The sequence below is a fragment of the Nelumbo nucifera genome, chromosome 7 (assembly GCF_055504915.1).
Source record: "Nelumbo nucifera cultivar China Antique chromosome 7, China Antique-T2T, whole genome shotgun sequence".
Classification (NCBI taxonomy): Eukaryota; Viridiplantae; Streptophyta; class Magnoliopsida; order Proteales; family Nelumbonaceae; genus Nelumbo; species Nelumbo nucifera.
In genome coordinates, this window is record NC_142655.1 from 30,868,765 (window position 1) to 30,881,966 (window position 13,202).

Here is a 13,202-nt window from a genome sequence, read left to right on the forward strand (position 1 = left end):
ATGTTAAGAATGCTTTCCTTAATGGTAACCTTCAATAAGAGGTATACAGGGATCTTCCTCTAAGAGTGATCATTCCAAGAAGTATGGAAAAAGTTTTTCACTTGAAGGAATCCCTTTATGGCCTTAAGAAATCACCTAAATCTTGGTTTGATGGATTTAGAAGCGTAGTATTGAATGTTGGCTTCACTCAATCTCAACTTGACCATACCATGTTTATAATGAAGAGTCAATGTCCATGTGACTCTGTCAATGATATTGTTGGTGATGATGTCTCAAATATTAATGAATTTAAAAATTTCCTTGTTATTAAATTTGAAATTCTAGAAATCATCAATACTTCCTTGGGATTGAGGTTGCAAGGTCAAAAAAGGGCATTTATATTTCTCAAACAAAGTATGTTCTTGACTTATTCTAATAAGTAAAAAATTTAGATTGTAAATCAAATGAAATTCTAATTAATCCCAATCATAAGTTGGGAGTTGATAATGGGAGTCTTCTAACTGACAAAGGTGTGTATCAAAGACTTATTGGTCGCCTTCTCTACCTATGTTTAACTAGGCCTAACATATCATATGATGCGAGTGTGGTCAACCAATATATGAATAAGCTTGGATCTTCTCATATGCAAGCAGTGAAAAGAATACTTGCCTATTTGAAAGGATGTCTAAGGAAAGGAATGTTGTATTCCAATGATGGGCATCATAAGGTTGAGGCCTACACTGATGTTGATTGGGCAAGTTCTATTGATTATATGTGCTCTATTTCTAGTTATTTCACCTTGGTGGGTGGTAATGTTGTATCATGGAGAAGTAAAAAGTAATTTATTGTGGCCCGATCTAGAACAGAGGTAGAGTACAGAGCTATGGCCCATGAAGTTCTTGAACTACTATGATTAAATAACTTGTTGACAATGATACAAGTATAGATTGATACGCCTATGATATTATATTATGACAACCAAATGCCATAAACATAACTCATAATTCTGTTCAACATGATCATACAAAGAATATGGAGGTTGATAGGAACTTTCATTAGAAAAAAAGTTGTAAGCAAAGAGATTTGTTTACCTTTTATGAAGTTTGAAGATCAACCGGCAGATTAACTTACAAAATGTGTTCCCAAGCCAAAACCTGGCAACAATTTGGGTAAGTTGGGCAGGATAAATATCTATACTTGACTTGAGAGGGAGTGTTGAGATAGTAAGGGTATTTTTGTCTTTGTATATGCATTTTGTATTAGGGCACCTAGTTAAGAGTATTGTTGTAATTTCTTCATCCGATGAAAATGCTATGTTTATAGACATGAAGAGTAGCTTATCCTATTATTCAGACAAAATCTCTCTTTTTACCCTCTTCTCTTCTTCTTTTTCTCTTTAATCATTGTAATTGATCCTAATGTGAAAATGGCTAATAGTCAAGGGGAGCCATTTAGTGATCCTAAAAGGTACAAAATATTAGTTGGAAAATTCATTTACCTCATAATCACCCGTCTTGATATCTACTTTAGTGTAAGGATTCTGAGTCAGTTCATGCAAAATCCCACAATCATTCCCTAGGAAGGTGTTGTAAGAGTGTTGAGATATCTAACTGCTCCCAGCTGAGGATTACTATACATGAAAGAGGATAACTAACCTTATAGGGATATTACAATGTAGATTGGGAAAGTACCATAATCGACTGGAGGTCTACTATAGGGTATTGCACTTTTTTGTGTGGCAATCTCATTACTTACAAAAGTAAGAAGTGTAATTTCTAGGAGTACTGCTGAGGTTGAGTACAAAGTAATAGCTCACACCACTTGTGTGTTGATATGGCTGAAACATAATTTTACATAAATAGTAGCAACATCACCATTCATCACATTTTCTCATACAAAATAACAATTAACTTCTATATATTTGGTCCTTTCATGAAAGATTAGATTGGATGCAATATGGCATTGTATTATTGTAATTTTTCATATTCTAAAGAAAAGAATAACAGTTCAGGTCAACAAGGAGAAGACACTAGTTGGTATCTTCACCCTTTAAACCTCTTTTCTCACTTTCTTTCCTTTTTGTTCTCTAATGTACAAAACATCCTTTTCTACCTTATTCCCTTCTTTTTCTTCTCTTTTCTCTTTATTCTCATGTTGTAACAAACTTAAACATTTTGCATATATAATGTCATATATAAATCTCATGTATGATAGATAGAGTGACAATCACCACTTTGTTTATCATATGACTAATAAAGGTGGTAACTCATGGACATTAAATCAAAGAGAGATACACAGGAAAAATTCCATAATGTGACAAGATCAAGATATACCTGCGCACCAAGAGGAACAGGTAGAAGCCCATATATGGAACTATCCAATACAACTAAAATACCATTGTTGCTTCGAATAAGAAAACGAACATCATGGAGAGAAATTATTTGTACCAATGGATGTGGAGCTCCAACAGATCGTATCTAAATCATTGAAGTGTAAGAGATAAATTTATTGAATTATATGATCTTTGGGTCAAATTTATGTGAGGAAAATAAAATTTGGAATATTAGTCACCTCAATATGTCTTGGTAACTGAGCAATTGCATACGGTATGTGGATGACCATGGATGTAGGGGCTTCAGACCAACATATCTTGCCTTCTTGAAGAAGCTTTCCATTTTGGTCAACAAAAACTCCAATATTATCCTAATTAAGGAAATAAGCATATTATGGGATTAGCAATTATCAACCAAAAGGAGATGCAAGAGTTTACACATAAGAAACTCAAAAATGTCGTGCCTTTATTATGAAAATTTGAATATGTATTTGTGTGTGTACATAACTTCCCATGTCCCAACAAATGATATGAACATGGAGAGAAAGAACTGCATTCAGTTGCTAAATTTCCTATTTTTTACTTTATATTTCTTGTATTTGACCAACAGATATCATTTTTTTTATTTTGAAGCATGAGGCAATTCATTCAACAACATCAACTAATTACATTGTTCAGTCTCAATAATATGAGAGATAACAGTAGGTACAACTGTCCAAGTAAATCTATTGTACATGAGAGAACCAAGTTTTCTAGCTATGCAATAAGCAGCCAAATTGCATGATCTGGGATAGTAGATAACTGAACAATGCTCAAGGGCATTCAAGATATTCCTACACTCGGACACAATATAGTGTAAACTCCAATAAGGGTTCTCAATAGCCCCTAATAGGACATTGACAAATGTTTGTGAATTACCCTTGAAAATTAAATAACTATGAGATAGATCTCTGGCAAAGTGAAATGCTTCAAGGAAAGCTTTTACCTCTGCTTCAAGAGGCAATGTAGCTGAAGTAGGAATATCTCAAGTAAAGAGTAAACAATTGTGATGGTTCTAAACAACTACACCAACACCCCCTTTGTCTTTTGTGAAATTAGCATCAATGTTCAGCTTAAGGAAACCTGACGAGGGTTAGAATGAGCTATAGTGCAAGCAACCTATGTGATGAGAATAGAGTGCTTGTTTTGATTAATACCAGTAATTGTAGTAAGATGAGCACTGGTCATCATAAGAACATGTGCAAGGTTGCTAAAATTTCTACTTGCATAGAGTCGAGCTCTTTTTAAACTGGTAAGAATGATGAGGCAAAAAAAAGATAGAAAAAAAGAAAGTAAGGAAAAGAAAAAAAAGAAGGAAAAAAAAAAGAAAAAAGTGAATGTGTTTTGTTTTGCATGTTTTTGTAATAGGATCCCAAATTGTTGTTTTTGGGTAGCTTTGTTGACGGTTTGGATCTAGGGGTATTTTCATCATTTTATAATTCGTATTTTAGTCAGAGGCAGTTTGGTGCACATCTATTGGGTTTTGGTCTCTTGGGTCTTTTTGTAACAAAATGTTATGTTTTGGAGGTTTGTTTGAAGTTAGCTTTATTCTTAAGGAGTTGCTTATGAAAGGCAAACATTATAGGAGCTCATTTGTAAATATTTTAATTGGCTTTTCCAACAAGCCATTAAGTCTTATAAAAGAGAAGGGGATATTTCTACTGCAGTTTTTTTGTTCTTTCTCTCTTGTTTGAGTTGTTGCTCTTAGCCCCAACTAAGGTTTTCAAGTATTGGGAGCATGGGTTTTGAGGAGTCAACCTATTTTGGCACCTTCCAATACCTCTATCACAGCATGTCCATGCAGGTGGCCAACTTGATGCCATTGTTACTGTAGTGAAAGTGTTCCAAGAGAAGTTCTACTTTGGGTTCAGGTCTGAAGACCCTAAAAATCTAACTTATTTGTTGTTTTCATCTTGGTATCTCTTGTGGTTATTGTTGTACACTTAAAGAGTTGCATGTAATTTGTTTTTCTATCCACATCAAGTGATATCAGAGCAAGTTCTTTCCTTGGGATTGCTTCATAGTTCATCTCCTTATTCTGTTTTTCTATATTATTATTGCTACAAGGGGTGGTAGAAGGCCACAACATGTCACTGTAGACATTTTTCAAGAGGCTATAAGAGGGTTGCAAGAAAATATTGAGCATATTGCTCAACTTGTAGCTCAAAATACTACTAGGAATGGTGATGAAGAAAGTGATTTGGGGGTAGGAAGAAGAAGATAGACTCCTAGAGTTGATGAACATCCCACTGACATTATTAGTGATGAATCAAGTGAAGAAGACATTGGGTAACCTGAAGGTGATCATCATGAAAAGAATAACAACCAACAATGGTGGAGGTGTCTGGATTAGGTGCTTGAGCAAATGAACTTTGGACAAAAATGGAGAAATTGGATAAAAGTATGTGTTTCTTTTCCCAAATTCTCAGTGTTGATCAATGGCTAGTCTATGGGGTTTTTTGATAGTCCGAGGGGTCTTAGACAGGGGGACCCTCTCTCCTCTACTCTTTATTTGTATATCAGAGCTCCTGACCCAATTCTCCCTTAAGGCAGCAACCAATGGTTTGTGGAATGGTTTTGCAATTGCTTCCGAAGCAGAAAAAGTCAATCTATTGTAATTTGCTGATTATACTCTCTATTTTCTTGATGCCTCTTCTGATCAAGTGGATATATTACTTGGTATACTTTGCTGGTTTGAAGTAGTCCCAGGCCTTAAAGTTAATTTCCATAAAAATAAGATAATCCCAATGGGCCCCGTTCCTGACCTGTATTCTTTTGCTAGGTTGATGACCTGCCATGTGGATTATCTTCCAATTAAGTACCTTGGCCTCCCACTAGGTGCCAAATGTTATTCTTCTGCTTTATGGGATCCAGTAATTGAGAGAGTTGGGAAAAAAATTAGCCTCCTGAAAGGCAAAATATCTGTCTATAGGAGGGAGAGTGACCCTTACCAAGAGTACCCTTGCCAACCTCCCTATTTACTTCATGTCCATGTTTCCTTTGCCATCTAAAATTGCAAAGAAACTTGAGAAGATGTAGAGAGATTTTCTCTGGAGAGGGTGGGAAGAAGATGCACCTTATGAATTAGGACCAAGTTTGTCTTCCTAAGGTAGAGGGTGGTTTAGGCCTTAGAAGATTAAATGTGGTAAATTCGGCTTTATTGAGTAAATGGTGTTGGAGGTTTGCTATAGAAAAATCTTCTTGGTGGAGGTCCCTAGTTGCCACAAAATTTGGTGTGGATTGGGGAAATTGGAAGTCTCAAGACCCATACCCCAACTTGGGCTTGTCCAATTTGGAAAGGGATTCTTAAATATCTTCCTGTGATGTATGAAGGTGTGAGGTTTAAGGTGGGAAATGGGAACAGGCTGAAATTTTGGAAAGATCCCTGGTGTTTGGACAGACCTTTAGCTAAGGTGTTTCCTCTTCTGTTCCAATGTGTAGTTAACCAAGAAATATCAGTGGCAGAGTCTTGACCTAGAATCCTCAGTTCAGAAGAAAGTTATTTGATTGAGAAATAGGAGTGATGCATCTACTGTAGATTTTATAGGAGCAAACGATAGACATTGCTGGTGAAGATGAATGGAGCTGGTCCTGGAGTATGGATGGATGTTTCTCAATCAAATCCCTAACTTTGAAGCTTAGTAGTACGGGGGTTACTGAGTTCCCCTACCAGCAAATATGGAAGTCTTGTGCTCCCTCGAAGGCTATCATCCTTGTATGGACTATGGTGCTTAACAAATGTCTCTCAAGACTCAACCTGGACAAAAAAGGTATTCAGCTCCCTTCTCTAATGTGTGGTTTGTGTGGCTTATTACCTGAGTCCACAGACCATCTATGTTTACATTATCCTATCTCTTTAAGAGTTTGGTACCACTTTATAGGTGCGGCTGGTCTTGATTGGATCATGCCAAGTTCAATTAAAGATTTGCAACTTTGTTGGAATCCTCAAGGTTTGAAGAAAAAAGGAAATTTAATTTGGAGAATTATTCCTACGGTAGTGATGTGGGTAATTTGGTCGGAAAAGAACATAAGAGTCTTCAGCAACAAAGTTAAGAGCACTGAGGAGATTGTGCAGCAAGTGGTCAGCAAGCAGGTGATCAGCAACCAATAATGGGGTTCAACTTCATATTAACGAGTTTAATGGTGAGTTGGAACCTAAAGAGTTTCTAGATTGGTTAGACAGCATTGAAAATTATTTTGGTTGGAAGAAAACGAGTGAAGAAATAAAAGTGAAGCTTGTAAAAGCAAAGATGTGTGGGACAACCTTGGATTGGTGGAAAAGTTATCAAAGGGACAAAGAAAGGATGAGAAAAAGAAAAGTTAGTTCTTGGGAAAGAATGAAAGAAAAGCAGAAATCACAATTCTTACCACTAAATTATAAGCAAACTCTTTACAAAGGTGTAAATTTTAAGGCAACGGGAAAAGAGTGTAAAGAAGTAAAGAAATAGAGTTTAATAGATCAGAGTAATATGACAAAAATTGAACAAAAAAAAAAGTTAGTATATATCAATGGTTTGAGGTTGCCAATACAAGATCAACTCAGCCTACATTGTATAAGGTAAAGGATGCCTATCAACTAACTCTAAATGTTGAAGTTCAATTAAGTCATAACTTAGGGCAGAAACTAAGTGTCATCCAAGGTACATCATCAATAGATCGAAGTGTTGGGGCTGGTAAGGGTTGTCTGGTGAACCAAACACAACATACAATCCAAAGGACCTCAAGTGCAATAAAGAGCAATCAAGGGTAGCCTATTGTTAGATGTTTCAAGTGTATGGAGTTAAGACACCATTCTAATGAATTTCGTAAGAGAAAGATTGAAGAAAAAATGCATCTAATTGATGAAGTCATTAATGAACAACAAGATGATATAGGCCATGTTGAGGATGGACAAGTTGTTGAAACCACTAAAGTTAATGCTTTAAAGGAAGAAAATTTGGATGGAGACATTGAGGGCAAAGCTCTAGTGATATGGCACTCCATGGTTGCACCTCAAGAACAACTACTAGGGGACTTGTTGAGAAATAATATCTTTAAAACACGTTGTAAGCTAGTGGGAAGTTGTGTAACTTGATTATTAATAGTGGGAGTAGTGAGAATCTTGTTTCCCAAGAGGTGGTGGATAAGTTACAGTTCAAGACTATTCAACACCCCCAATCATATCACATTTTGTGATTCAACAAAGGAAATGAGGTGAGAGTTTCTTATAAATGCTTAGATAATTTATCTATTGGTAATACATTTGAAGAATCAATATAGTGTAATGTTATCCTAATTGATGTATGCCATATTCTTTTGGGACACCCAAGGCAATATGACCATAAAACAATTTATTTTGGAGACATGAACACATATAGCTTTGTGAAAGACAATAAGAAGATAACTATTAAACCAATGCAACTTGATTCATTTTCAAAAAAGGAAGTTAAGCCAACTACTACTCTTTTCATTTCAAATATATTGGTTCAAAAATGTGCGGATTTGGATGTCATTTGTGTTGGTTACAAAAGAATCTAGCAAAAACACACTTGTTCCCAAGATGGTGAAGAAGCTACTTCATAAGTATGCTAATGTGATACCTAAGGAATTATCCAATGGCCTTCCTCCCCTAAAAGATGTATATCATATAGATTTAATGTCAAGAGCAACATTACCTAATTTACCCCACTATAGAATGAATCCTAAGGAGCTTGAGGAGCTCCAAAGACAAGTAACAAAAGTCGTTGAAGAAGGGGATGATCCGTGGGAGCTTAAGCCCATATGTTGTACCATCTTTATTCACACCAAAGAAGGATGGTAGTTAGTGTATGTGTATTGACAGTCGTGCTATTAACAAGATTGCAGTTAATTACAAGTTTTTCATACCTCACCTTAATGACATATTAGACACATTGGCTATCTCATAGGTCTTTTCAAAGATAGATTTAAAGAATATGTGTCTTCAAATTCATATCCAAGATGGTGATGAATGGAAGACTGCACTCAAGACTAAGGAAGGTCTTTAATGGTTGGTTATGCCATTTGGGTTGTCTAACGCTCCTAGCATCTTTATGAGGTTCATGAGACAAGTCTTACGACCGTTTATGGGGAAGTTTGTGGTAGTTTATTTTAATGGCAATACTCATCCACAACAAAGATCGTAACAACCACTTGGAAAATTTGAGTACAGTCTTACAAGTCTGGAGACAAAATCAACTATATATAAATTTGAAAAAGTGTAATTTTATGATAGATTAATTGGTTTTTTGGGTGGTATATTATTTCAATCAAGGAGATTTAAGTGGATCAAGAAAATGTTCAAGATATTCAAGAGTGGCCAACACCAATGACTTTAACTAAAATTCATAGTTTCCATGGGCTAGCAACATTTTATCGTCGGTTTTTAAAGAATTTTAGCACTACTGTAGCACCCATTACTAAATGCCTAAAAGGAGGTGAGTTTACTTGGACTCTCATAGCTAATAAAAGCTTCCAAGAGCTAAAGATGAGGATGACTAAGGATCTGGTACTATCTTTACCTGATTTTAACAAGCTCTTTAAAGTTGAATGCGATGCATCCCATGTTGGGATTGGAGCTATCCTTAGCCAAGCATGCCATCCAATATCTTACTTTAGTAAGAAGGATGGTAGTTAGGATTAGAGCTATCCTAAGCCCATATGTTGTACCATCTTTACTCACACCAAAGAATGATGGTAGTTAGTGTATGTGTATTGACAGTCGTGTTATTAACAAGATTATAATTAATTACAAGTTTTTTATACTTCGCCTTAATGACATATTAGACACATTGGCTATCTCACAGGTCTTTTAAAAGATAAATTTGAAGAATAGGTGTCTTCAAATTCATATCCAAGAGGGTGATGAATGGAAGACTGCATTCAAGACTAAGGAAGGTCTTTAATGGTTGGTTATGCCATTTGGGTTGTCTAACGCTCCTAGCATCTTTATGAGGTTCATGAGACAAGTCTTAAGACCGTTTATGGGGAAGTTTGTGGTAGTTTATTTTAATGGCAATACTCATCCACAACAAAGATCGTAAGAACCACTTAGAAAATTTGAGTACAGTCTTACAAGTCTGGAGACAAAATCAACTATATATAAATTTGAAAAAGTGTAATTTTATGATAGATTAATTGGTTTTTTGGGGGGTATATTATTTCAACCAAGGAGATTTAAATGGATCAAGAAAATGTTCAAGCTATTCAAGAGTGGCCAACACCAATGACTTTAACTAAAATTCGTAGTTTCCATAGGCTAGCAACATTTTATCGTCAGTTTTTAAAGAATTTTAGCATTATTGTAGCACCCATTACTAAATGCCTAAAAGGAGGTGAGTTTACTTGGACTCTCATAGCTAATAAAAGCTTCCAAGAGCTAAAGATGAAAATTACTAAGGCTCTGGTACTAGCTTTACCTGATTTTAACAAGCTTTTTAAAGTTGAATGTGATGCATCCCATGTTGGGATTGGAGCTATCATTAGCCAAGCATGCCATCCAATATCTCACTTTAGTGAGAAACTCAATGATGCTAGAAGGAGGTATTCCACTTATGATGTTAAGTTTTACGCCATTTTACAGTCCTTGAGGTTTTGGAGGCATTACCTTATCCAACGGAAGTTTGTGTTGTATTTAGACTATGAAGCATTGAAGCACCTTAACTCTCAGTAGAAGATAAAGGGAAGACAAGCTAAATGCATTGATTTTCTACAAGAATATAAGTTTGTTTTGAAGCATAAGGCTGGACAGAAAAATTGGGTACCGAATGCATTTAGTAGGAGAATTCACTTGGTGACCACAATGTCTACTAATGTTGTGGGATTCAGCTCCATCAAAGACCAATACAAAGATGACCCTTATTTTGACCCTATTTATAAAAGCTAAGCAATAAGTGAAAAGAATATTCAAGCCAAATTTGTGTGGAATGATGGTTACTTATTCATGGACAATAGGTTATGATTCCATTAAGATCTTTGAGAGTGTTACTCATTGCTGATTAAAATTGCAAGGGACATTTTGGTCACAAGAAGACACTTGAAATGGTCTCCAAAGGATATTTTTAGCCAAGACTACAAAAGGATGTGTTTTACTATGTTGATAGGTGTTACAACTACCAAACATCTAAAGGGAAACATCAAAATACAGGTTTGTACCTTCTCTTATCCATACCAAAAGCACCATGTACTAATATTACTATGGATTTTGTGTTAGGGTTGCCAAGAACAGTTAGGGTAATGATTCTATTTTTGTTGTGGTTGATTGTTTCCCTAAATGGCCCACTTTATTGGTTTCCAAAAGACTTTTGATGTTTCTCATGTAGCTAACTTGTCTTTTAAAGAAGTTGTTCAGTTGTATGGTTTGCCAAGATCTATCACATCAGATCATGACACAAGATTCCCTAGCCATGTTCTGAGAACTTTATGGAAGTGTATGGATACTATCCTACATTTCAGCCACAAACAGATGGACAAAATGAAGTGGTTTGCCAAAGCTTGGGGAACTTGTTAAGAAGTTTAGTTAGAGATTACTTGATGCAATGAGATTTTATCCTATCACAAGCTAAGTTTGCCTTTACTGACTCAATTAATAGATCCACAAGGAAGACTCCTTTTGATGCTATGTATGGTCAATTGCCTAAAGGTGTTGTTGATCTAGTTTCTACAACAAAATTGCAGCGAGTGAGTGATAATTTCGAGGCTTTAGCTAAGCCATTCTAGATATTCAAGAAAATGTATGACAGAAACAAAAAGAAAGCAACCAAAGATATAAAGAAGCTAAGGATAAGCATTGTTAGATGAAAGAGTTTTATGAGGGTGATCTAGTCATGGTTTATTTGCAGCTTAAGAGGTTTCCTGTTGGAACTTACCAAAAGTTAAATCATAAAATGATTGGGTCGTGTTGTTAGACAGGTATGCCCTTAACTCCAATCAGAATTATGTACATTATGACATTTAATGTAAATGAATAAAGTATATATTTGATTAATGTTATTCTGGTGTGTTTCTATGTAATACCCTTAAACTGGGCACATATGAGACTCGTGTTAGTTTAGAATCTTCACAGCCATTAGATAGATCTGGGGAGATTTATCCTGTCAAGGCTGACACCGATGTGCCGCCAAGTTGGTTGGGGTGGCTTGTCTCAGCTGCCAAGTTGAGACCTGAGGTACATGCAATGTGGGTTTTCTTGAAACCGTGAACTGGACCAGAATTCCAGTATTGCCCTAGACCTTGGAGATAGATAAGCAAAACTAGAATATTACACCTAACCCCTAGACTCAATTATGATACTGCACTAGGTGTCGGATTGGGTTGTCTTTGATATGCCAATCAATGAGATCCTTAGAAGGGGGTCAAAACTTAGGTATGTTGGGACAGTCTGAGAATTCATTTGAGTGGGTGATCATAGTGACAGGATCAGCCCCTTTGTCGGACAAAGTGAATGATCGGGGATACACTCTCTCTGATGGAAACCAAAACTCCCAATAGTCGATTTCAACCGTTGAAATTTGTTATTGCAAAATATATTTATATAGAGATATACATATATATATATATATATACATATATATATTATGGTTTCAAAATGTTTGCAAAAGGTTTTAATTCCCGGGATCCATGTGAGTAGAGAGTGTAGGACTGTACTTTGCAGTTGAGGGAGAGGTCCTCTCTTGTCAGGCAGTGTTTGATCATTATGGGCTGAGAGGTTAAGTATAAGACCCTTGAGGATAATACCTGATGGGCTAATCTTGCATCTGCCCATAGTCCTTGGGTTTTTATAAGGTGGCTTGACCCAATGACCATTTAGTGTAAATGTTGGGCCCATTAAGAGCCCACGGTGATGGACTCAGGGGTTCAGTGTCTCCTACAGTGAATTTGGCCAGGCCTTGTAACAAAGGCTGGACTGAACCCATGTGGCTGATGTGTAGATCAATGTTTGGGTCCCACGCAATACAAGGATATCCAACTGGGTAGTAGTTTGGAGGGTAAGTGAGCATGTGGACTTAATGGGCCAAAATCCTAATTCGAACTGGCTTAATTAGATAAATTAAAGAGGGGTGGTTCTGGGATTTAGATCAGTAGATAGGACAAGGGATTGTCCCTATCCACTCAGAGAGTCTAGATCCAAATAGAGATTTGGATCAGTAAACTCCTAATTAGATTAGGAGGGTTGATCTTTATCTGCAGATAAGATAAGGGATTATCCTTATCTCTTAAAGAGAGTCAACATCCAAGTACAAGATTTGGAAACTCCTAATGGGATTAGGAGAACCTCTCTTTAAGGCTATAAATAGAGAAGCAGGGCGAACCTCCAGTTCATCCATCAGTCTATTGATTTAAGAGAGGATAGCATATGCTTTGACTGCTTCTGTCTTTTGTTCATGCTCTCTCCTGCTCCTGCCACCATACCAGTTTGATCTCCACCTGTGGGAGCAATCAAGAAGTGTTCTTGATATTACCTTTTGGTAGAAAAGGTAATCAGAAGTCGTACTCACTAGCCCTCCATCAGATTCTTGCTGAAGAGCCATCCTACTGATTCTGCTTCATCCTGCACCGTGTCATCTTCAGTGGAAGCAGTCTTTGGATCTATCCTTGGGTGTGAACACCTTCATTGGAGGTTATTGTTACTTCGTATCAAGTATAACCCTTCACTCCCTTTTTGGTTTCAGATCTGGTCTGGTTTAGGTTCAAGATTGATCCTTGAAAATGCAGTTTTCTAAAATAGGGAATGTGATTCCCACGTGGGAGAGAGAAATTTTTGAAATTTCGCCCAACCTTCCTACAGGGTTCGGCCATCCATATGATGGATCTCTCATCCCTTTAGTGGTATCAGAGCCAGGTTCAAATCTTGAAC

General features: G+C 36.5%; 1 protein-coding gene across 3 annotated transcripts in view; it reads right to left on the bottom strand.

The window, feature by feature from the left end:
* Nucleotides 1–13,202, bottom strand: part of LOC104598235 (vacuolar sorting protein 39-like) — a 102,905-nt gene that overhangs the window by 69,831 nt on the left and 19,872 nt on the right. For all 3 annotated transcript variants that reach the window (XM_088891692.1, XM_010260179.2, XM_010260178.2), the window contains exons 3-4: nucleotides 2,551–2,682; nucleotides 2,313–2,456 (exon numbers count right to left, since the gene is read on the bottom strand). In XM_088891692.1, coding sequence (XP_088747818.1) covers nucleotides 2,313–2,456; nucleotides 2,551–2,682 — 276 coding nt within the window. The remainder of the gene's footprint in view (nucleotides 1–2,312; nucleotides 2,457–2,550; nucleotides 2,683–13,202) is intronic.